Source organism: Gossypium arboreum, chromosome 5 (genome assembly GCF_025698485.1).
Source record: "Gossypium arboreum isolate Shixiya-1 chromosome 5, ASM2569848v2, whole genome shotgun sequence".
Taxonomy (NCBI): Eukaryota; Viridiplantae; Streptophyta; class Magnoliopsida; order Malvales; family Malvaceae; genus Gossypium; species Gossypium arboreum.
Window position 1 is genome coordinate 82,133,477 of NC_069074.1, and position 25,955 is coordinate 82,159,431.

At 32.3% G+C, this 25,955-nt stretch overlaps 2 protein-coding genes and 1 long non-coding RNA gene across 3 annotated transcripts; 2 read left to right on the top strand and 1 right to left on the bottom strand.

The window, feature by feature from the left end:
- The first annotated feature begins 8,164 nt into the window (after nt 1–8,164).
- Nucleotides 8,165–11,476, top strand: LOC128293099 (uncharacterized). The gene is made up of 3 exons (XR_008283156.1): nt 8,165–8,521; nt 8,953–9,037; nt 11,296–11,476. It is a non-coding gene; the product is annotated as an uncharacterized LOC128293099 (long non-coding RNA).
- Nucleotides 11,477–12,800: 1,324 nt separating this feature from the next.
- On the top strand, nt 12,801–15,417 carry LOC108465460 (uncharacterized). Its single transcript, XM_017765781.2, has 4 exons — nt 12,801–13,177; nt 13,909–14,031; nt 14,960–15,082; nt 15,193–15,417. Exons 1-4 carry the CDS (start codon nt 13,141–13,143, stop codon nt 15,255–15,257), a joined length of 348 nt encoding a protein of 115 aa, XP_017621270.1. The 5' UTR covers nt 12,801–13,140; the 3' UTR covers nt 15,258–15,417.
- Nucleotides 15,418–15,752: 335 nt separating this feature from the next.
- On the bottom strand, nt 15,753–19,922 carry LOC108465459 (uncharacterized). The gene is made up of 8 exons (XM_017765780.2): nt 19,757–19,922; nt 19,033–19,088; nt 18,791–18,915; nt 18,388–18,547; nt 17,561–17,985; nt 16,847–17,341; nt 16,350–16,470; nt 15,753–16,034 (listed from the first exon to the last, which is right to left on the bottom strand). Exons 1-8 carry the CDS (start codon nt 19,823–19,825, stop codon nt 15,896–15,898), a joined length of 1,590 nt encoding a protein of 529 aa, XP_017621269.1. The 5' UTR covers nt 19,826–19,922; the 3' UTR covers nt 15,753–15,895.
- Between the last annotated feature and the right edge of the window lie 6,033 nt (nt 19,923–25,955).

Sequence of the window (25,955 nt, forward strand, 5' to 3'; positions counted from 1 at the left end):
GTTTCTTCCTTTCAGGTCACATCTAAATCTTTGTTTCTCTAGTTGAACAACTTGAATACGATTCTTGATCCACTTCCTCCACTCAATTATTATCATTTGGCATTACATTTGGGCTTTTTAGGTTTTTTTGTGTTCTTATAAACTGATTTTTAGCGAACAACCTCAAAACAAATTTTTTTGTTCTTACCCAAAAAAATTTTTGGAAAAAAATATTTTTTAGTCAGTAAACGTTTCCTAAATGATAAAAAAATTTACATACTGATTCTTGGCACTCTCTTAGAATATAAAAAATATTTCTCACAAAAAAAAAGTGATCAAAAAAGTGCAAAAATAGAAAAATACGAAAAAAATAAAAAAAATTGTGGGTTGAATTTCATGTCGAAAATTTTTCAGATTAGATCTACATTACTTAAGGAGACTCCAATTTTAATTTCGTGATTTGTGAAAATCGAAAACACCTTGAACGAAAATTTTATGTTATTTTCCATTGTTTTGGGTTTTCGGTTGGGTAGTTTATTTTATTTGATTCTAGCATTATTTATTTTTTTTTTAGCTTTCCTTATTCTATTACGCATTCTAACACATTTTCATTTCTTGTGTTAATAGGTATGGAAACAGTTGCCTCTCCTTTTTCTATGCAACTTACTTCCTTTGGAGTTGTGTTTTTCTTTTGCTTCTTGGAGCCTTAGGTCAACTTTGATAGAAAGTGATCCCATATCTTTTCAAATATTATTAAGTTTGATTACTTTTTAAAAGTTACAAGTGAGAAAATTTTAACTTTTTAAAATTTTCTCTTAGAGTTGTTTGTTTTTATTGCTAGTGTATAACGATGATGTTTAATTTTCTTTGATCAATTTTCTTTTCTTTTTATTGTTTTTATTTCAGCTTCTAATAATGGTATGCACATTTAGTAAGGACGAGGAGCATGATCCATCCATGGTTACCACGTACTAAATTACAACACTGTTCGATGAACTTCGGAAAGATTTCAAAGAGGCGCAAGAGCATCTGAAAAATAAGTTGGACACATTACAAGCTCAAGTCCTTCATCAAAAGGCGGTTCAACAAAATTTCAGCCAAACTTTGGCTCAAATGGAAACTAACAATGTAAACCTTGGGCAAAGCATAGATGCCATATTTGTAAAAAAACTCACACGAACATGTTTCCAATGTTGTTCAACCTTCTATTTTTCATGGAATTGTCAAGAAAGACATTGGTACAAAAAGCATAGCATCTTCTACGAGCTTAGACAACTTATGGCAGAACAAAGAAAATGAGCTAGCAAGTGCATGTGGTGTAATACGAAGGATCACCAAGCTCTAAATGTCCAACATATTCATTAAAGAAAACATCCTTGCAAACCGAGGAACGTAAGTATGACAGAGAGCCTGTTGAGGAGTTTTCATCTATTGCTATCATTGATGATGATGATATAAATTAGCAAGAAAGTTTGGGCAACACCTTTTGTGAAGATAGTAAGTGTGATTTTGTGCCTATTGTTGAGTCTAGATCTAACATTGCACCTTATTTCAAAGTTTATATTGAAGAATTTGATAGTAATAGTGCGAGCTATGATGATAGTAATAGTGCAAACTATGATGATAGTGATAGTAAACATTGTGAACCGAAAAAAGTTGATAGTGAGAATTGTTTCCTAGAGTGTACGAATTTGGACAGGTTAGACATCTATTATCCTCATGAAAAGTTATATTCTAATGAATTTAATGTTCAAAATTTTTCTAAGGGGTTAAATGGAAATGAGGATGATTCATGGAAAAAGACTGAGAAAAAAGAGACCTTGAGCGATAAAAGTCAATTTGATGCTTCAACTTTGGTGAGTGAAAATTCCTATAAAGTAAAATTAGAGAGTTTGATTCGCATTGAAAAAGAGAATGGAAACAAATAGAGAACCTATCTGAAAGAGAGGAATGATTATGTTTTTACTAACATTAACTTAAATTTGTCCAGTGGACTTGTTTCACTCTTTCAGGAATTTGTTGATCCTTTGTGAATAGCTCTATGAAACCATGCCACCTATTGATAAAGATTCTTTCTTATTCTACCAAAGACAAGATTCGAGGACAAAGCTTTTCAAAAATGAAAGAGGGAATGATACATGCACAAATGAGGTGAAATTTATTAAATTCCATTAACTAAAGCTGCTAATTTTCAAGTTTGGAAAATCAATCGACTTGCAATGACTTTTTGGATGGGATCCAAGTATTTTTGGGTTTAGAAATCTCATAGCATTTGAATATCTATCTCTTAGCTTCGAAATGTACTTTGAATCACTTAATTTTGAGTTTGGGAGCTCAAGTTATGACCGTTTTAGTGAAGACTATGCGAGTAGAATTTCTGAACGAGGTTATTACGAAAATGATAAGTTTTAGGGCTTTTAATTCGAGTTTAATTCTTATTGGGTTTGATTTTTAGGCTTAATTTTTATTACATATGATCCCAATATTGTATTTATTAGAATTTTTTATTTTATTATTTATTTATTCCGAATTTTGGATATTGTTTAAGTATTTTAAGTTGTTTAGGAGTTTTATATTTTTTAGTCAAATAAAAAAGTTTAGTTTAAAACTACTTATTGTTTAGATTAACTAGAGTTTCAATATACTTTAGAGTTTTATTTGGATGTATTTAGCTAGCCTATATAAATGCTTCTTCATTTTTCATTAGGGACACAATTGTTTTCGTTAATAAAGTTTTCGACTCTAGGAGTTTATTTTTCTTGTGAAAGATTTCTTTCTTGTGATTTTTAGAAGTAGTTTTCTACTCGATTTTCTTCAAGGAGTTGTGGGAATTCATTCTTCACCCTTCAATTTTCCAAAAATTATTTATTGGAGAGTTTATTAGATTCATTTATTGAGGTTGTTGGGATTTATATATCAAAGGATTTGATGATCGTTTTATGATTCACTAAACTAGACTACGATCATGACTAAGGCAAGCGTACCTATCGAATGGTAGTATAGTTACGGTGAGTTTAGAATATCATATCCAAAAGGACTAAAAGTACTAGTATTAACTATCTTTCTATTATTTAGCCTAAAATAAAAAGGGATTTGTTTTAATCTAAATTTAACTAACTAATTAACTAATGAACGCGATAGAGAGTGAAGAAAATAATCGAATAAACCAATGATAAAGATAATACCCAAGGAAGAATCCACCTAGACTTCACTTATTATTCTGACTCTGAATCAGATGATTTATTCACTTGTCTTAATCCGTAGAAATCCCTAAACTATGTTAATATCTCTTTCGAGACTAAGAACAACTAACTCTAGGTTGATTAATTGAAATCTCTTTCTAATTAAAAACCCCTATTGTCGCATTAAATCGATCTATGGATTCCCTTATTAGATTTGACTCTAATCCAGCAGATATATGTCGTCCTATTTCTAGGATTACAATCAACTCTGCTTAATTATGCTAGATCTACTCTTAAACAGGGACTTTTGCTCCACTGAATAAGCACATCAAACTTGAATTAATATTCTGAAAATATTAAGGCAAGAATTAATAACACATAATTAAGAATAAGAACAAGTATTTATTGTGTAATTCGGATAATTAAATAACAAGATCTATCGTAGATTTCTTCCTCCCTAGGTATTTAGGGAGTTTAGTTCATAATGTAAAAGGAAAACATCTCAAATTTAGAAAAACAAAAAGACATAAAAAAAAACCCAAATAAACTTCGAGAGAAATTTGAATGGAGATCTTAAATCTTGAGGTGGATCTTCTTCTAAGACGATTCTAATGGCTTCTTTCGAGTAATTTCTGCTTTCTGCTCTGTGTGCCCTCTTAGGTCTTCTTCTAGTATGTATTTATAAACTTTTGAATGCTCAGAAACCCTAAAAATTGGCTTTTTTCGCATGTTTGGGAAACAGGGAGCGATATCAACACGGGCTGGCACATGAGCGTGTGGCCTGCCTGTGTGGATCACATGGGCGTGTGGCCTACCCATGTGGATCCTGAAAACTCCGGTTTTGGCCCCTTTTTCGCTCTTTTTGCTCCTAAATACTCTCCTAAGTATAGAAACATGAATTTAAGGGATTAGGAGCATCAAATTCAATAATTTACATCATTAATAATCCATAAATACATTAAGAATGGGATTAAAATATGTTTCATTTATGGTTTATCAGGATTCAATTGGACACTTATCCTTCTATCTATCATATCCATTAATTTACTTGTTCCATCTTCCACTTTGTTGTAATCTATCTTTTCTTTATTTAGTTATTATTTAAAATATTTATTCTTTATTTTTTAAAATTTCTTATTTTTTATTTCTTATTTTCTAAATTTGATTGGTTTCTTCCTTTTAGGTCACATCTAAATCTTTATTTCTTGAGTCAGACAACTTAAATATGATCCTTGATTTGCTTCCATGCGAGGAAGATAATTTATATTAGTAGGTAATCTAAATGATTGTATTCTAAGGAATCAAAATGAGAAATTAATTCATGAGACTATTATGATGTCTCTTAAGTCTAATTTGGGAGATACATTGTCTTTGGTATCGAAGTAGTTCATTCCCAGATAAGAGAAACATATGTGTGATTATTTGGACTGACAATTCACCGGATAGGTCTTAACTAGAATTTATCATGGATTCATTTATGGATTTATTCAATAGTGATGTTAATAGTGTGACTTACATTAATCTTTAACAAGTGTCTAGCCATGTGTACTTAACTTATATGCTTTGATATATTGAAAGTTTGTGTTTCATTGGAATTTGAGCCTAAAGTTTGCATATTAGGTATATGACTTATGTATGACATGACCTCACTTAATCATAGCTCGGTTAAAGAGTAAACGGTATCCTTACTTTGGTCCTGCATGATTTATGAAAAAGGAACATAGTCACAAGTCATTCGACCATATTATTACTATTTGTTAGTAATAATTTTTTTCGTCATGGAAGATGCAATGGTGACCATGAAATAAAATAGGATTGAATTGATTGGAAAGATTAAACCCAAAAAGATCAAAGATATTCTATTAGGGTAACACATTAATGACAATGTCATTGGACAAAAACACAACATCTAAGTTGCTTTTGTAATGATATATAATGGGGAGATCAATATGGTACTTCTAGTAGATTAAATCCATGACTAGATCATTTGTGATTAATAGATGAAGAGTTTGAATTTAATTACAAGTTATATAAAGCCCTAATTATATATGTCTAAAAGGTCTCTCCATTATTTCAACACAACTCTATATAGATGAAAACAATGCATGAGAAATTAATTGCATAAATTATTATCTGCAATAAATAAAGGAACAAGAGTTAACTTAGAAATTAATTTAATTTATTTAGATTATTATTTAATTGAATGTAATTAAATAAAGTAGTCCAATTAGTTATCATAGCTTTAGTTATGTGCATGCACTGCATTTGAGTTGAGGCTAAGCATAGGGTGAAGGTTTATTTCGATCATAATGCCATCAATAGCCTAAGGAAGTCATCAAAATCATTAACTTGTCCTGTCATCGACACCATCGAAAACCTCATTAGCATTAGGGTTACTAAATTCCTCAACCTCCACATCAAAGACCTCATCATCATCGAGAGCTTCACTACCCTCTTGAATCCCTAATCTAGTTTCAAAACTAGCTGCCAATGACTATATCTTGCAAGACATACTTAGCTTAGTGTTACTATACATACCCTGTGCATTGTATAGGTTGCCTTCCGGTGTCGAAATTGGACAATATTCTTACAGATGGACAATATTATATATGTCCATTAGATAATTTTTAATTTTTTTACAAGACCAGCCATTATTTGTCTTTACTGTCGAGCCCAAAGCTGTTTTGGAGTATGTGATAACTTAGGCATTTTCGTTGCGTGAAATATATTCAAAATTACTATCAACATTTCTTCTACGTATATCTTTTAATTAATTTTACGTGAATGTTAAATACTTCAAAAGATTTACTTTATTAGTTTCCATTAAATTACACATTAAGACGTATTTTCTGTTGGAAAAATTGCTTTTATGGAAACTTTGAGGTATATTCTCAATAGGTAAAGGTGTAAAGTTGAATCATAAAATTATGGTTTCATAGACAGTATATCATATGCTCAAAATGGTTGGTTGATGAATGAGAAATTGATGCTCAAAGTAATCTACTTGGAAATATTGTTGATAAAAAAGTAAAAGCTTAAATCCCACATTGGTTAAATACTAAGTGTGAGATATGTTTATATATGTGAATTTTCTTAAAAATTATTTGAATAACTAAGCTTGTAATCTTGCCTTACGCGTAGGGGGTGCAGGTCCAAACTCGACGGCATTAGGGCTCGCCTATACAACATGGGAGACATAAAAATCAAATTGATTTTTGTCTCCTTAATGACAGATTTTATGTTTATTTCCAAAATTTTCACTATCCTAAATGCCTATAAAAAGCTGTGTATTCTGGAGGATCAAACACACATCTAAATAATTTCTTATACCGAAATTCAGTTCATTTCAAAACTCTTCATTTTTCTCTCCGTTTTTCAAACATTACTGTGATAGAAAAAGGCAAAGTTTGTTCTTTGATCACTTTTGTTGTCGTATCCTAGGAGACTTCCTACCAACGTTTCTCCAAGTACCATACGAGCGGCCAAATCTGTCTTAAGGAAACTGGTTTCACAGGCCTCAATGTTTCATAAAATCTTGGTTCTTCTTTATTTCAAATTTTTCTTCTTTTATTTGATTTTTGTATTTAATAAATTAATTATAAATCATTTTATTTATATTTTATTTCATATGTGTTTATTTATAATTAATTTATTTTGTTCGCTAACGTGTTTTATTCAACATTTTCTACACCAAAATAATTTATCATCAACCAACAATAAAAAATGACCATTTAAATTAGCAATAAAATTATTAAATTTCATATCCATGTCAATTCAAATATAATCTGCAACATTTTAATATATCAATACCTAACATAAGCACAAATATGAATTCATGCAAATATATACACTAACTTATATAACATACTTATGTAAATATCTATTTATCAAACTTAAATCAAATAAAAGTATGTGTTGATAGACCTGTTCATGGTTTGGCTTGATATGAAGGTCTACCTAAAAAGTGGAGAAGTTTGTATAATAATATAAGCTTGAAAAATGAGTTTAGGTAAAAAAATAAAGATCGTTTTTTAAACGGGCCTAACCCAAATTTGCAAAAAAAAAAATGTATTATTTTCACTGTTTTGCTGTTGTTTTCATTGTTTTGTTGCTATGTTTTGTTGTCATTTCCTATTATATTGTTACTATTTTGTTATTGTTGTTTGAATCTTGTATAATTATTAATTTATTGTTAATTTTGCTATTATTTTAGAAGCATTTGTTTGTTAAGTTACACCTATTTTAGTGTTTGTTAAGTTACACCTATTTTAGTGTTTTTAAGTATAAATACTTTTTTAAATTTTATTTTCAAATTGTTGGGAAACATTTATTTTAATGTTTTTAGTGTATTTGATGTATTATATTTTTAACTTTGTTTTTTATAAAAATAATATTATAAAAAATTAATACGGGTAGGCCGGGTCGAACTTAGATTTTAACATTTTTATCCAGGTTAGGCTTGTACAAAATTTTAAACTCATTTTTCGAGTTGAACCGAATCCAAACACAAAAAACGGGTCTAAAATTCTATTGAATCCCGAGTTAACCCATAATCACCTCTACGTGTTGATTTTGTTTACATAGTTCTGATAGACTTCCATCTTTGGTCTTTCAAACTCATTTCTGTTAAATAATAATACTCCATTAAAACTATATATTAAACTAATTATAACTAATAGGAAGATAATATCATAAACTACTATAACCAATTTCTAAACTACAAAAAAAAAACGTAATAATTAAAAGTGTTAAATTCTAATTAGCCCATGTGCTTTGCAAAAGTGGTAGGTTTAGTCCCTAGACTTTAATTTGATCAACTTTAGTCATTGTGGTTTTTTAATTGTTCAATTTTAATCCCTTTATTTTTTTGAATTTTGGAAATTTATTCTTGACCCAAACACTAGTTAAATCTATAATGCCCCGAATTTTGGGCCTAGAACTATTAGGTCTTGAGCATGGGAACCATTAGGAGGCTGCACATAAATGTTTAGTTGTGCAAGAAAATGACACAAATAATTGACTGCTTGAGTGGTTATGTATCCTAAGAAGTGTAGGAGGTCTTGAGTTCAAACCTAGGCTTTAGCAAAAAATGTCTGAGGTTTGAGGTTCAAATTCTACTTTGAGCAATGGAGTGTTTTATTTTGCTGCACTGGCCGTGTGGGTAGTAGAGGATCACTGAAACACTGCTGAGTGGAGTGGAGTGGAGTGGAGTTTGAATTGGTCATGGAGGGAGTTGAGGAGGGATTTTAGGAGAAAATCTCAATTCGGCTTTTGTGATTTGGAGGACTCCATTTCGATTTTGTAGGCATTTTGGGGTTCTTTTCTTTTTGTTCTCCGAAGGCCGAATAGTGTGAAGAGAGGTAGGTAATACCTTTATTTTTTCTTTTGTTGTTGTCAGTTTTGCACTCCTCTCACTAGCCGAATGTTTTACTTCTTCACCTCTCATTCTTCTTGAGACCATCAAGCCTTCTCTTTTGCATCTCGTTGTTGGCCGAACTCTCACTCCCTTTTCATCTTAGCTTTTTCGGTTTGGACAAATGCTCTCTCAATTTTCTTGTTCGTGTGGTGACTTTTTTTTGACCGTCTACCCCATCTTCTCCTTCCCCCATTTGGTTGAGGTTCTTTGACTAGATAGTTTCCCCTTCCCTTCTTTCATTTCTTCTTCCATTTATCTCTCAATTTCTTTCCAGGCCAAATACCTCATACTTCTTTCTCCCTTCAATTTTCACCTTTTGGGCACCATCTCCTCTCTTCTCATATTCCTTATTGTTACCCGTGTTTACTGTTTCAGATCAATCTGTCCTCACCTACCAATTTTCTTTTCTCAAGCTGTTGGTTCTGCCCAACGCGAATTGCTTCAAGGTGGTAAGCTTTTGGTAAGAGTGGAATTTGTTTTTGCCTCAAACGTTTGAAGTATTGTTGTCTATTAACTTTCTAAGTTTCTAACATTCGGTTCTATCAAATGGTTGATTGGCAGTTCCTAATCATAACGTACGGGGACTTTTTTTTGGATAGTAAGTTTTTAAATTATTGTGGGTAAAACATGACACAATGAGCATGCTGGTAAAGGGGGTAAGTGGCATGTTACTAATGTCTGAGGTCTGAAGTTCGAGTCCTCGTTTGCGCAATAAGGGGGTCAATTTTTGATACTTTGGACGGCTAGTATTGGTGTTGCATTAAAAGTCTGATAGGTGAGAAGTTGGAGTGATTTGAGGAGTAGATCAATGGGGTCGGAGTGTTAGCCAAATATTGGGAGGATATTGTAGAGAGTCTTAAGGCTTGTTTAGAGTTTGAACTAAAATTGGAACTATCTTGGACTCAAATTTCGGTAGGGGTGTGTTAGCTCCTCATTTTCATTTTTTTCCTCTCCACGTTGGTTTTGTCAACATTCTTTATTGCCTTTTTGCTACTGTACCAAATACTGCTAGGGACTTTGGGTTTTCGGTTTTTTTTGCCTTCAGTTTTACTTTTTCCTCTAATCCCCTGTCTATCATTTTTCCTTTCTTCTCTTTTCTGCTCTCTCTCCATTTACTCAAATTTTCTCCCCTTTTCATGTTGCTCTTTTAGGCCAAATACTACTATCTCTTATTGCCGAATCTTCGCTAGCCTTCTCTATCTATTTTGAGCCCTCACTATTTCTTTTTGGTGCATTGGCCGAATACTCTTGTTTCTTCCCCTCTCTATTTTTTCGGCTTTCGTCGAGTTGTCCTTGCCGGATTCTCTTGTAGCCGAACCTCTTTCTGCATTTAATTGAGGTAAGCCACCATGTCTATTTGGGTTCACGGTTGTTTTCTTCTCCTTCATTTCTTCAGTCGATATAATCTCCCTGTTAACATTTTCTTTTCTCTGCCGGCACTACTAGGAGTGGTTGTACCACTTCTTGGTTCGGGTTTAGGGGGTGCCTTTGTAGGCCAATTACTGTTATCCATCATTCTCAGCGCTTTGTTTCGGTAAGTGGTTAATCGCTTGGTTCAGGTTATTTTACGCTTTTGGTAATGGTTAACGAGAGTGGGTTGTAGTACAAATTTTTGCCAAGGATCGTGAGTTAATCTTGGTGGTAGTTTAGGGGGGCTAAATCACTCTCGTTCAAGTAAGGCAAGTATCAATATTATTTTAAGATTAAGTGTTAAAAGAGGGTGATTAACCCTATTGATTAAAGGACTGACAGAGTGATTGATTCAATATAGGTTGGTGTTCGTTGGCTTCTGCGCCTTTTGGCAATCAAGTGTGTAATCATTGTCTTAACCGTAAATTAGCAAAAGCCGAAAAATAGGACCGTTGATGCCACATGAGCGTGCAATTGCTCGTGTGGTAACCCCAAATGCATAAACGTAGGTACTGGATTACGAGAGGCCACCATGGGCGATCTCATGGGCTTAGGCCGTTTTGGGTCATGTTGGGCCGAAATGGTGACCAAAATACCCCCATAGTATAAAATGACCGAAATACCCCTATAGGGTAAAATGATCGAAATACTCCCATAGGGTAAAATGACTGAAATACCCTTATAAGGTAAAATGACTGTAATACCCCTGTAGGGTAAAATGACTGTAATACCCCTATAAGGTAAAATGACTGATTTGCCCTACGATGTGTATGACTGTATTTGAGCATGCCACGTTATATGTATGTTGCATCCACGTAAGATATTATGATACGATGCATGACATGTTGCATGGGGTTGGAATTGTTATTTTGGAGGAAGTATACCGCACTGATATGGTCACACAAGTCGCCCAACATGACTGTGGACTTAAAGTTGCACGGGTCGCCCAAGACGACTGTGGACATACTGATGGCTTTAAACCGTTCATATCACTGGTAGCTTTGTTGCAATATTATTTAGTGCCGCAACTGGTGCTAATCTTGGTGTGTTTGACTGGGTGGGTCGATTTTATCCCTGCATGGTGTGTTTGGCGGGATGGAGTGGTGTGTAGAGGTTGGATTGGGTAGGATTTCTAATTGCATTACTGCACTGATACTATTACTGTAATGGGCTAAGGCTCACATTGATACTGATATTGTAACGAGCTCAGGCCCAAACTGCATCTATCTATTGAATGATTGACTGCTTGTTTGTTAGGGGATTACACACTGAGTTTTCGTAAACTCACCCCTCTGTTTATCTGTACAGGAAATCCTCAGCCTTAGATGGATCGGTGCTGCGAGGGATTCGGAGGTGGCCACACTACTGCTCCTGCTTTATATTTGACTTTTATTTACTATTAAATTTCGAATTGGGTATTTATTTATGTAATAAGACCTCTCTAAGGTTTTAACTTTTAATTTGAGATTTTTACTTGCTTTGATATAAACTGCTAGTTGTAGGAAGAAGACGTGTTTTCAAAAGATAACTGTTTTTCAGAAACACCACGTCTTCTTAATATAATTTTAAAGCTTCCATAACAAACATAGTTTTAAAGTGTAATAACAATCTAATATGATTTACAAATTTTCATTAATGATATAATAAGGTTTTAATATATAACGGGCTTTCCAATGAAATTATGGTTTCGAAAAATACTTCAATTTGACACCGTCAAATTTGGCCATAACGTCTAGGCCGGGTTTGGGGTATTACAAAATTTGTTCGGTTAAATTTAATTACTAGCCATATACCATGCATACAGTTGTAGATTTAGTTAATATTCTCCAATTGGATCATTATAAAGTCCTATAATTTTCGAATTTTGAAATTTCAGTCTTGATGCAAATGATAATCGCTAATCCATTAACTGAATTTTTAGTCAATAATATGTGGACATAACAAACCGATATGACATTACACATATGATAATGTATTTTCACATCAGATTTTGAAAATAGTAGAACTTAACATTATAAATTTAGTAGTTAACGTTTGGTGAAGACTAAAATTTTATAATTCAAAATGTATAGGGATTAAAATGACCAAATTAAAGTATAATGACTAAATCTATAACTTTTATAAAAGAAAGGGATTAAAAACATAATTTAACTTTAAAAATAACTTATCTTAATAAATCCACGTAACAATACTAAAATTAATAATAATAATTTCAAATTAAGATAAATAATTTAAATATTATATTATGTGGATAAATAATTTAATTTTCATATTATTTTAATAAAAGGAAAATTATCCAAAATTATTATGGAACAACAGGTTGTTTTTTTTTTTAATCCTTATTTGGAAAGAAATTGTCAAGGAAAATAGCATCACATCACATTCTCCAAGACCCTTAGATTTTTCCAAAGCCGCCAATGTAGGGCCCAATTATCTTAAAGGGAAAATTACAATGTGGACCCAACACAAATCCAAATCATCATCCAATAATGACTTGGCAATTTCTCTTCCACCAAACACTTAATTTTTTATAATTTGATCTGAATTTCTATTTTAAAGTATTCACATTAAAAATATAATTTATTTTTAATTAAAATATGTAAACCCCATCATAAAGATTCTATAGACAATACTTTTAGGTATTTCATCTTTATTCCTTTTAAGGTTTGTGCATTCCTATAATTTAAAACATTATTAAAGAATAAATTTAGAGTTGGAAGGACCTAATTGTAAATCCATCAAACTTAAAAGGGTTTAAATTGTAAAAATTGATAGAACACAAGATAAAATTAATTATTGGAAGTCCAAGAAAAGGCTGGAAAGATTAAATAATAAAATAATAAAAACAGAGGAGCATGATGACAGCCAACCCAACCACCACTGTCTCAATCGATTCACGATTTTCCTTTTCTTTTTTCTTTTAATTATCACATTATTATTTACACAATCATCAGTTTGTTTTTCCTTTTAAATTTTAATTTAACTCGCCGGAAAACTCGTCGCCTTTTTCACCGGGATAATTTCATCTCCTTATCTATCTTTTTTACTTCAGACATAGTTTGACTGAAATTGCAATGAACAAGAATTTGCTCTGAATTTCATTTTTCGAGCTTTGAAGATTGGTGAGTTTTTGTGCTTTAGAAGAATAGCAGAATGGGGTGTGTTGGATCGACGCCGGCCAAAGGAGACGGTGATGGTTTTTCATTTTACTTGCTCTTTTTTTTTCTTTTCCTTGTTTTTCCTGTTTGGTTTCTGAGAAAATCGTGGGAAAATTGGAAGCTTAAAGGGACAATGACAGCATCGTTGAATTGATTGAGCCCAAGAAAACTTTGAGCTATTCAGTTAAAGTTTCTGATATTTTCTAACCAGCTGAAAGGCTGCACTTTTTTTTTCCATTTTTGTTTCAATTTTTTTCATTTTTTTTTCATTTTTTTTTTAAAGTTTGAAGAGATTAACAACATTTTGGCTATCGAGTTCTACCATAATTATAGTTTTTTTTCCTGGAAATATTAAAAAACAAAAAACTTTAAAAAAAACTTAAATCTCCTTTTAATTGTATAAATAATGTTGTTATTAACTTAATTTGAATACTTAGATATTAATTTGAAATTTTTCTTGGAGTTGCAACTGCATTATTTGTTAATCATTATCCTCTAATTTTGCAAAAAGATTGAATACACATGGAACATTATGCTATCTTTTGTAGTATTTTAGGATTTCAGTATTTCAATTCATTAACTCTTTCCGATTAACATGCTGTATGAACTCATACTTCTCCATTTGCATTTCTTTTTTGTAGTATTTTAGTATTTCAATTCATTAACTCTCTCTGATGAGCATGCTGTATGAACTCATACTTCTCGATTTGCATTTGAAGTATATACGGAGTTAATCATATCGTGGACGATTTGGTTCTGATAGGGAATGCGAAAAAGATTCGAAAGCCAAAACCATGGAAACATCCTCAGCCGATAACAAAGTCTGAACTCGAGCAGATGCGTGATGAGTTTTGGGACACTGCGCCTCATTACGGTGGCCAAAAAGGTGGTTTTTCTCTATAACTTATTGCCATTTAGGTTAACATGCCTAAGATTATGAACATCTTCGCATGTAGATAAACATGCCTAAGATTATGAACATCTTCGCATGTAGATATTCTCGATTTCCGCAAGTGTGAAGGAATGTTGTTGATCTTGAGTTGACCAAGTATAGAAAATCTTCTTTTCTGTATGAGCTGAAAAACTTAGTGGTTAATCTGATAATGGCAACTAAACCACCAATATGCAGACCTAGTTATATGGTGGATCCGCTTTTTAGCAAACTGAATCAAACTAAACTGATATATTCGTTTCGAGTTGGCTTGGATGTTAGGCCAGGAACTATAAATATAGAATGATTGTACTTGGTCCCTAGAATTCATGCTGCAAGGTGTTTCCTTGTTCATTGTTCAAGTTCTGAATCCCCAATGCAATATAACATAAGATCTTTAATTATCTGTACTATTACTTAAAGCATTCATGGGAATCAATTGAAACTGATATGTATGAACTAACTAGGTAGGCCAACTCTTTAGCTGACCGACAGGAAAGCATGAATGTTGAACTGGCTTATCGATACGTTGAAGATAACTCAGGTTTGGTGTTTGATTGACCAGATAAGAGTTACTAATGGAAACTAAAAGGTCTCCTTAGAAGCCTTTCCATAGGTATGATTGTGATACTAAACATTGATATTTAGGAGTCTTCAGTTTCTGGTATCAACAAGAAGTCCGGTTATTTTGCTAATATGCAATTCAGTTTTTACTGTAGAATAGAAAATTCCAAGTAAATGATTGAATTTATATTGAACAGGTTGGCTTTCTTACCCTTTTTACTTGCAGTAGGGCATTTTTATTTTTTAATCTGCTTAAATGTGAATAATCTGGTGATTTTCTCATGAACTTAAATGTAAATGCCAACTTTTTGGACTCTAGAAATCTGGGATGCACTTCGGGCTGCTGCTGCTGAACCCGATTTAAGCCAGGCTCAAGTTATTGTGGACTGTGCAGGGGTCATAGTCCAAAATACTGATCTAACTATCTGCTATGATGAAAGAGGTAAGCAGACCTTGCTGCATCAGATTTCGATAACCATTCTAGCCCCAAAATATGCCTTTTTCTGGCTTGAAATTTCTTCTGACATGTCTTGCACCAACTCTTCTTTGTAGGTGCCAAGTATGAACTACCGAAGTATGTTTTGAGCGAGCCAACGAACATGATCCGAGATAATTGAAAATAGAGAGAATATCAAGGGCAAACGTGTGCAAATTTGAATATAAATCATGTATATTACTCTCTTCTTTGAAACCCTTTATGAACTCAGGGCCAATTGTGTGCCCTTTTCTAACTTGTGTTTACTTTCGATATTCATTAGGTTACTGTAAGTTTCTATATATGAAGATCTAATATATATATATATATATATATATATTCTACAGCAAGCAAAACGAATATAGTTGTCCAAGTAAAACTAGAATAACTGAGTTGAATCAATAGAGCATGCATCTGTGCGATCTCTGATATCAGAGCATTGCCAGAGCCTGGAGGTGCAGATTCCAAACTTCGCTATCTGCACCTCGTCTTGTCATTTTTCTTGTCATGAGAATTTTCTCAGCCAAGACTTAAACAAGATAGAATATCTGATCATCTGGCTTGGTGATCGGGTTTTTTTCTTTTTCTGAATTTCAAAATTTTCTTCGATGAAAAAGGAAAAGAACAAGATTACCACTTCTGAAGCTATCGTAGAATTCATTCATAATAATCTGGGAAAATGTACATGAACATCTATTGATGTCTGTTAAAGCAACTTTTCACTACCGCAAGTTCATATAGAAAGGGAAGGAAAAAGCAAAAAGCGCTTGATATCACTGATCAGACCTTTTTGAAGAAAGATAGAATGTTTCCTTGCTTAGGATCCTTTGCATTTCCAGCTTTCTTGTTTCCCGTTTTACCTCCCGGATTAGATGGTGCAGCGGTTCCAACTGCAGGGGACCTTTTGGCTACAGCAGGCCTGCATCAATGATTCAAACAGTTAGATCAGACCGACGATCACATATCTAAGTCAACAGGAACAAAGATTGGCCTAAGTAAAGGCAAGCATCCTCATTGTCAGCATAGCTTAAAGACCTACCAATATTTCGATTTCTTGAACTAGCAAAATCAGACAAGATGCAGTACAAGCACCAGAAAGAGTTTACACGCATATTCGATTCCATCTTTTTTCTCTGTTTTCTTCCCTCCTTACAGTAGGTGCAGACAAGTTTATGCTAAAGGCAAAATATGAACTACCGACATGTAAGAAAAAATGAAGAGAAAATAGCATTACCGGCTATTAGTATTTGTGACAGTATTGGTGGTAGCATTGGTTGCTCCACTAGCTTTCTTCGGCACGTCACTTTCAACCTTCTTCACCTCTGTCTCCTCGCCTTCCCAAACTACCTCAGTAACTAATATTAACATATATGGAAAAAAATGATGTGAGAAAATATTAATTTGGCAATAACACTGTTTGTTCCAATTTAGTGCACTTAAGGGGGAAAAAAGAGGATAAATAATTCGTATTTCTCATAGAAAGAAAGATATACGTAAGTAAAAATTTCCAGTGATTAAATTTAAGTTTGGCATAGTCATGAGAAAATTTAATTGCATTAGCAAAGCCATTGGCATTGAAGGAACTTCAAAAGAGTATACCTTCAATGAGGAAATGTAGCACAATGATAGCTATGCTAAAATAAATAAACAAAAGTCAAAGATAAACCCCTTTTTTTTTCAATATTTGAAACCCTAATTGACCTAAGAAGAAGGCTAGGCATTGGATTTTACCTTCTCTTCCACGGTCATCAATACGTGTCTTCAACACTTTCCTCCTTTTAGGTGAATTTGATGAGGCATCAGTCACTTTATCCTTCTTTAAATCAGTTTCAGGAAGCTGGCTTTCAAGCTTGACCGAAGAGGAATTCTTACCATTTTTGCTTTTGCTGCCAAGTGAAGTTTCTTCCCCCAGTGATCTATTGGGTTCTCTATTAGCAGTTCTCTCTTCCTTAACTGTTACTTCATCTTTGTCTGGTTTGTCTACATCGGGCCTCTCTGGAACTGAAGTTTTAGAATTTTGTTTTGAATCTAAAAATGATTTCCTTTTAGGGGGATCAGGTGAAGCTAGATTGACAGCATCTTCATACTCATCTTCATCTGATAAATCGAAAACTACCCTCCGTTTCCTATTCCCTTCACTATTAGAAGCTCTCCCAAAATTAACTTCTTGAGCATCAATGTCACTGTTCTCATGTTCTACTGCTTCACAAGATGAAACTTGTGCATCTGCAGTAAATAAATAATGTAGAAAGGAAATTATATAAATGAGAAAAGAAGTAACTATGAATATAAAATGTGTTTTAGAAAAGCAAAAATTTAAATAGCAGAACAACTAAAGTAATACAAGCTCTAAATTGTTGAAACAAATCGCAGTATAATTTGTAGAATGCACTTAAAACATCATATAAGAAAGAAACTCTAGTAATAGGACAAATGGCAACAAACCATTAAAATTTTGTATGGAATCACTATTATCTGCGGGCGCTGAACAGGTTTTTGGTTTTGCAGATGCACGATCCCAGAAATTTGCTAATGAACCTCCATTTCCAGTGGAGCCTTTATCATTCTGGCCTTTCTTTTTATTAGAAGGAAAGGAAATATTTTTTTCTTTATCAGCAGAAGGCTTGGTGACCAAATCATGGACTTCACCACTGATACTGTCGCTTTTGATACCTTTTATCACAATGGGAGGCTTCTGAGCAACTTTTGAGCTTGATTGCTGAACCTTATTTTGTTGAGGAGCATTGGATTGAGCAGAATTATGCATGGACAGTCCTGAGATTCCCACACTATTTGGCTGTGCAGTTGCAACCTTCGCAGGAGTACCATCGACATTGCGCTTGACAAATGAATTTGAAATCCCACAGAATCTGAAGAAAACATTTAAGGACAAGAGATATAAATTACAGATAGAGTTTTCTTAATGTTTATCTGATCAAGGAACTATCATGTGAAAATCCATCAACACCTTGGGATTAAAATGAGCTAACTTACATATATCTTGAACTCACAATGACTCCTATCTCCCTGAACCAGGACATTGCATTTATTTCTTACCAATACCCTTCTATGAATTGCTATTGACAAAAAAGTATAACTGGAAAGCAACATGCTAGTTAAATCCCCTTCATTAAATGCATAGATAAGTAACTAGAATATCTCAACGGGAAGTACAAGGACTGAAAAAAGTAATTAACATGAAGGAACCACCAATGCAACATGAAATCTTCTCGCTCCCATTGCTGTAATGATTAGTTACGGAAGTAGGGTACCTGTTATCTCTCAAGCAATTATCCACTGAGGTGGGCTGCTTGAAGAGCTCTTCAGCTTGTATAAATTCAGTATTCCAAAGTGCAGCCAGGTCCTTTGGGATGCAAGCTTGCACACTATACACATGAACTCTGCAATTGCCATCATATACTTGCTTGGCCTCTGCAAGAAATTAAGGAAAAAAGAATTGCCATTAATCCCTTTTATCTAATTTTACTAGCCAAACAACATAAATATTATTATGGAGACCATAATTGAATGAACTGTTGACTACTTTGCCAATTAGGTCATCTATTCCAAGAATGGTCATGAGCTTGTACGCAAGCATGGATATAAACCATGCACACCCTTAACGGCATACATACTAGAATAAGTGGAACAAAATTAAATTATTGTGGAAAGTACCCGAAAGTTTAGGCCCTGTCACGAGCTGAATATGATAATTTGATGGAGAGTTCTTCAACCAGCCAGACAAACTATATACAACTTCTAAGCCACTTCCATGTTTCTCAACAAACTCTGCAAGCAATCTAAGTATACGTACGACTGTTTATTAGTCTGTCAACATTATGATTATGAGTCTATGATGTACATTGCTCTATCTGTGCATGTAAACTCTAACTACATTCTTGGCGGGGAAAAATTACCTCTTTGCAACATTGGATGAGACTAAAAAATTACGACTCAACCACTTGTAGGATACCTGAAAGGAAATTTCATTTTAAACCAAAAGAAAAGAAATTTTATATGAACTCCCATACTGTAATGAAGTTTCTAGCCTACAAAGAAAGAAATGTCACAGGGACCAATATTATAAAATTACTCAAAGACAATTTTCTTTGATCATAAAAAATCAGGAAGATAAAACAAGGAGAAGCCAGTTGTAGTCCTAATCCTGTATCATCTATATCAAAATCTTCATTCAACTTGCGAACAAAAAATCATTTCAATCAAACCCTTATATTCTACAATTCCACCTTGGGCCAGAATTACTATCTTACAAATTAAGTTTATTTCAGTTAAAATTAACAGGCTTTTTCAAGTCCCAAAATCTAACCTATAAGAGAACACAAAATAATAACACGAAAAACGGAAGAGGAACTAATTTCCTGCAAGTTCCCAGAGTAATCAAAGGATGCTTCATTTTTAACCAAACCTAGAAATCAATTTATGCAATAAAATTAGTAAAAAGTAATAAAAGGGAGAAAACCCATGAATTTAAGACCACGAGAGGGAAAGATCAAAATTTGCAAAAGAAAAAAGACATATTATCAAAAACCCGGAAAAAAATTCGAAGAATCAAGTCGATATGAAGGCGAATTCAGAAAAAAAAAAAAAAAAAGAAGAAAAATTTAACATAATAGAACTTACTACTTGAAGTTTATCGGAGACAAGTGCTTGGATCTCCTCGAGAATACCTAGGGTTTCAATTTGGGACATTTCTTGGGGGTTCTTAACAAGGTTTTGGAGTCAGAATTGGGAGATTTAAGGGACAGATTTTCCCGCCATTCCTTTTGAGTAGTGGGGAAACCACTCTACTAATATAGGGATAGGAAGGATTTATTGAGGTTCTCATCACGTGACTGTTAGAGTTTGCACGTGACTTTGTAGCCTGTAATATGACTGGATCAATGGCCCAATGGATGCGAGAGTCCAGAGTTTAGAAAGTTGGGCTAACCATACGAAAATTATTATCTTGGTATAAAATTGATTAAAATATGTTATAAGTCCTTATGTTATTTGTAAATTTAAAATTCAGTCTCTTACTATTATTTTTAAGAATTTAGTCCCTCTATTTTTCGGATTTCAAAATTTTAGATCGAACTGCTAGCACTACTATTTTTTTTTGTTGAATTCAAGTTTATTGCAACCTCATTTTTTTTATTTTCATGGCTACCAAATAGACTTGTTCATAGGTTGGGGTACCCGTCCAGGCTTGAAAGTCCGCTTGAAATATGGTAGGGTTTGGGCAAAAATATTAGGCTCGGGAAATGATTTTGGGCAAAAAAAGTAGGCTTGTTTAAAATTTGGGTCGGGCTCGGGCTTGAACATTTAAGGCCCGAGCCTAGCCCGATCTGTTTTTTAAGTTTCTAATACTTTATATTATGTTATTTTTATATATTATGTAACTTAGAACACTTTAAAGAAAATAAACTTATACTAAATATGTAATACTACTCTAATATATACATTAAAATAATGGACGGGTTTGGGCAAAATTTTAGGCCCATATTTCGAGCCGAACTGAACTTAGGTAAGCATAAAGTATATTAATATTATGCTTAAGCCCGACATGAACCATGAGCATATTTACCACATACAGAAACTTGTGACATATTTTAAGCTATAAAATCATGCAATTACATCGCCATAAATTACAAGGTGTTATGATATTGGAAAACTTATAAATAGAGGTATGTATAAAGTTTGTATGTGATTGAAATAAAAAAAAAATACTCTTTTGTTCTTACTATAATTTCCTTTTGTTTTATATTACATAACATGATTTTCAATCTTTTTCCTTTGGTTTTAACCTACACACACTTACCATTAAATTTGAAATTTGCCTCCTTAACCATTAACACATATCAAACATTAGAAAGTTTCCAAACATTAAACTGTAGGAAAGGAATAAAGATAACCAAACTTCTAACTAATTATGACCATTAGGCTTTTGTTTTTATATGTTAAAGTTTTATAATCATGGTATATTTTTCTGTTTAAGTTCTTTTGTTTACTATTATTCATAAAAATAATAGTTATTCATGAAGTTTATGTTGGGATTTAGTACTTTTAGTGTAATGATTTTGTCTCTATGTACTTTTAATTTTTCGAACAAAGTTGATTTAATAAAATATTCATTAGAATCATTAATATCTTCATATATTGTCTTTAATGGTTTTTGCATGTAAAACAAAATGAAAGCAAATATTAACTCATTGATTATCTAATGTTTAACTAATACTAAGTGCTATTACATTGTCGAATTGTAATACAGAAAGTCAATTCATATTAGTAGATAACCTAAACATGTCCTTAATCTAATCCAAATTGAGCAAATTAATTGAAAGACTAATATGTCATCTATCAAGTTCAATTAGGGAGATACATTATCTTGGGTATCGAAACAAATGACTCCCAGAAGATAGAGACATAGATGTGATTGATTGGAGTAACAGTACATCGAAGATGACCCAAGTAATATAGATCCTAGATTCGTTTATGGATTTATTCACTTATGACATTCATAGTGTAACATAGTTTAATCTTAAGTGGATGATGGACTATGTATACTTGACTCTAATACTTTGATGTAAATGAAAGCCTGAGTTCAAATAGATAAGAAACCGAAAGCTAGTACATTGGGTATATGACTTTTATATGATGTAGCATCATTCCACAATAGTGGAATTCATAACCCAATAAAGGGTAAATATGTCATCTTATTGGCATTACATGATAGATGAAAAGTAACGTGGCCACGAGTCATTTGTCTTAGTGATAAATGATTTAATTACTATTTGATAGTAATTGACTTTTCATGAAGGAAAGGAAGATGTAATAGTTATTATGAGATAAAATATAATCATTTTGGGGAACTAATTTATCTCAAAGAGATTAAGATATCCTATAAGAGTAACACACTTATAATAAGGTCATTGGATGAGCAGTTATTGAGTAGCTTTCGTAATGAGATATAATAATGGAGAGCTCAATCATGATACTTTAGTAAAATGACTTCATGACTAAATGATAATATTCTAAAATGACATACTTTTATGTTTTGTGTGTTAATTACATATATATTTTGAGTACAATCCTACTAATTTGTGTTGTTTACGGTTTTTTTATCTTGTAGGGACTAAATTGAAGGCAAAAAGAAATTTAAGGGAAAAGGGTGAATTTAAAGACAAAATGGGTCAACATGCGAAATAGGGAAAAAATGGTGCCGAAAATACAAAATGTAGAAGATTTGGGGCAAAATTTCAAAGAAGAGATTTATGAACATAAAACTTTGTTTAAATTTGAATTTTGTTTTTTGGATTATTGTTAGGATTATTATATTGTTTAGATATAATTTCAAATTATATCTCTCAAACATTATCATCTAGTGTTTAAATATGAACAAACTAGGTTCTTTCATGTACTATAGATAGGGGATGGAGTGACATGAATATCCACTCTTCACTTCTACAAAAAACTCCTTCCCCCTAAAGCTCTTAGCATTTTTGTTTCTTTTTCAATAAAATTCCATTTCATTAAAACTTGTGTTTTTTCCCAAAAAATATGAGTAACTAAATTCATCTAGCCAAAGGTTATCAAGACTCCTCCAAAAGAGTTCATTAGGCTTAGAACTCGTACTTAGCCCTTCTCAATGAGTATTCATCATTTCTCTGCATTACGGGACTGACGCTTCTGTCCATGTCCTTCCAAAAGTAATCTTTTCATCTTGTGCAAAGACGACCACTTTGTATGTTTTGGAAAGGTTGCACAGTCAGTTCACTAACTTACTGCATCAAAGGTTGTCGAGCCCAAGAGATGAAATAGCGTGGCATTCGCCATTGAGAAACGATGATCTAGTGTAAGACGGTCCTACAAAAGTTACGGTTGGCTAGAGTCAGGTTCCTCTAGATCGTAAGGCTATAACCTAAGTAGATTTGGTGGTAGTAGGCATCCTCTTCCACTATAACTAGCTTCTTCAGTCATGAGAAGGATCACCTAAAAGCATATTATTGAACCAAAGGAGGATCGAGATAACCAGAGGCCGGAATCTCTTGATTGAAAAACCCATTTTTCTCAATTCTACTTCTTATCACAATTACGATTTCAATCTATTTAATTTCAACTCAATCATATTTTTGATTTTGTTTTATTTTATTTTTTCCAAGTCAACTATTTTTCTTGGGCACGACTGTCCCCGGGATTTCGAGAAACAAGGAGCTGTGGCGATCCAGCCCCTAAGGATTTAACCCTACTCCCCTTATACTATTTCTTTTCATTATTTAAGGATAAGATATATTTGGTGCTTTCAACGACACACCACTAAATAATGTTATGATTAATAGACGAATAGGCGGAACTTAATTACAAATTATTTTGAGCCCTAATTATATATATCCAATTGATTTCTCTGCTAGCTCAAGATAACTAGAAACGAATTGCATATAAAACCAATAATATGAAATGAATGAAAATGATGAACTAGGAGAAATAGATCGCATGTATCACTAGTCATAGTGAATGTGTTTTTTTGTTAAGTGCAAAAGATGACTTAGAAATAAATTTAAGTTCTTCAAAATATTATGAATTTTGAAGAAAAATTAAATTAATTAGTCATCATGAATTTGTTGGATAAGACAATTAAATATATTTTCCTCAGAGATTCTAATATAGTAAAGTTGCTATAACTTTAAGAAAACTAGATTGGATTGAGAAAATAATGTAATTAAGAAAATAGTTTAGTTAATTTAATTAATTAGATAAATAATATTTTAGGAAATAAAAATAAATATTGGGCTGGATAAATTGAATAAAGTCTAAATAACACATATAATTGAACCCAATGCATGAAATGCCCAACTAGACCTTATAGAACATAATGGATGGAAACCTAGTGTTATTAATGGTATGATGTTGCTCCCTATACTTCTACTTAGATTAGAAGTTGCAGTTTCTATTTAAATTTATTATTTGATCAGACCTTATTCAAACATAACTCTTGTATTAATTCTGTATAAATAAGAACTACGTGCTGAGCTATTGACAAACACAAATTATTCTATATCGTTATTTTGTTAGAAAATAGTGAAAATTTATTTTACAGAATAAATTTTATTTCTTAAGGAAAATGCACAATTCTGGTTATAAAGAGAATTAACTTTCGAAGAAGGTCATGGTTAGAGAATAATGGAGAAGATCGTTTAGTAGAAAGTTAGGATTGACTTAACCATATCATATAAAGCATAGGTATCATTTCAATTAAAGTTTATTGTTATAAATATCACAATGGTCGATTTTAAAAAATTAAACTTTTTTGTGCTTAAGAAATTATTTTCTAAACCAATATATATTATGAAATATGTAATTTGATGTTTTAAATTCAAGAACCAAAAATATATTTACTTATTACTTTTAATATTGCATAGTTTATGTTATTGAATATCTATAATGTGCATGCTATTATATTAATTATGTGATACCTTGTTCCTAATGTGACCTTCGATATATTGAGCAAGAACTAGTTTTTCATTGGTGCTAGATGTTGAAGTTCACCTGAATGTTAAAAGTTTTGGGAATACAATTGTAACAGCCCTATTTTAGTGGTATCGAAAGTGATGGTTTCGGAACCCTGTTCTCCAATGATCAAGTTTGTTAATATTATTATTGAATACTAACGAGTCTATATTAGAGTTAAATTGAGTTTTGGTGCGACATTTTTGGTGATTGAATGATTAATTAGGATGCAAAGACTAAATCGTAAAAATCGTAAAATTTAATCGCTATTGATAATGAAACTATATGGACTAATATGGCAATTAAGCCAACTTTTGATATGGTGGGCAGTTTAGTAACTTTGAAAGATTAAAATAAATTATAAAAAAAGATTTTATAAGTTGAAATAAAATAAAATAAAACATATAGCTTAAAGTGGAAGGAGAGAGAAATCACATTTTCATCTTCAACCTTCCACCCATTTTTGGAAGCTGTCTTAGGGATCAAAGCTTTCGGTTTTTATTTGGTGAGTAAATTCTTTTCTATTTCTTGTAATTTTTATATTTTTTAGATTTTGGGAATTTGATTTAATTAGCCCAGGAACTATTTTGCAAAATTGCTAAAGATTTGAAAAACTACCATTGAAGGATTAGCATGACTAAAATAACTGTTAAAGTTTTTAGTGTTAATGGCTAACATGTTAAGTTTAATCATTAGTAGGACTAGATTGCAAGTGAAATTTTGATAGCTTTGTCATTAATGACTAAAATGTGGAATTTTGTAAAATAGATGTTTTGCGTGATTACGTGCAAGTGTACACGGTCGTACAAGTAATAAGTAGTAAGTAAAGAGTATCGTCTCGACACGGACTGTTGTGTAAATTATTTGCAAAGTTAACTATAAACAATTTGAAAGAAAACAAATAAAGGAAATATTGTTGAAGAGAGTCAAAATTTGTAAGGAATGTAATCAGAACTCAAATGCCCACAAAACAAAACAACACAACTTGTAGAAAAATAATCACAACAGGGAGATAAAAATAAGATTTAATATAACACAACATGAATAGACTAAAATAAATATTTCACTTAACAAGAGCTTATTGGCATTATAGAAAGCATATCATGAAAGGATCGTGGCAATATGAAAATTTATTAAACCCCTAAGTTAATCACCCTTTCAGACATTTACACAGTTTATGCATACAACAATCATCTTTCAATATCAACATGATATGCACCATTTAGGTATTTTGTCAATTAACCATTACCTCTTCTCAGATTAAACAATTAATTCATTAACCTACAAATGTTGGCCATACATTTACAAGTATAATCATGGATTAAACCTAAATGAA

Bases quoted from the DNA above. Each gene is read 5' to 3' on its own strand.
- LOC108465460 (XM_017765781.2), top strand. From the start codon at position 13,141: ATGGGGTGTGTTGGATCGACGCCGGCCAAAGGAGACG. The intron at 13,178-13,908 runs GTGATGGTTTTT...TGGTTCTGATAG, and splicing joins GACGCCGGCCAAAGGAGACG to GGAATGCGAAAAAGATTCGA. The intron at 15,083-15,192 runs GTAAGCAGACCT...TCTTCTTTGTAG, and splicing joins TATCTGCTATGATGAAAGAG to GTGCCAAGTATGAACTACCG.
- LOC108465459 (XM_017765780.2), bottom strand. From the start codon at position 19,825: ATGTCCCAAATTGAAACCCTAGGTATTCTCGAGGAGATCCAAGCACTT. The intron at 18,548-18,790 runs GTACTTTCCACA...AATTTCTTGCAG, and splicing joins GACAGGGCCTAAACTTTCGG to AGGCCAAGCAAGTATATGAT. The intron at 16,035-16,349 runs GTAATGCTATTT...TCATTGATGCAG, and splicing joins GTCACAAATACTAATAGCCG to GCCTGCTGTAGCCAAAAGGT.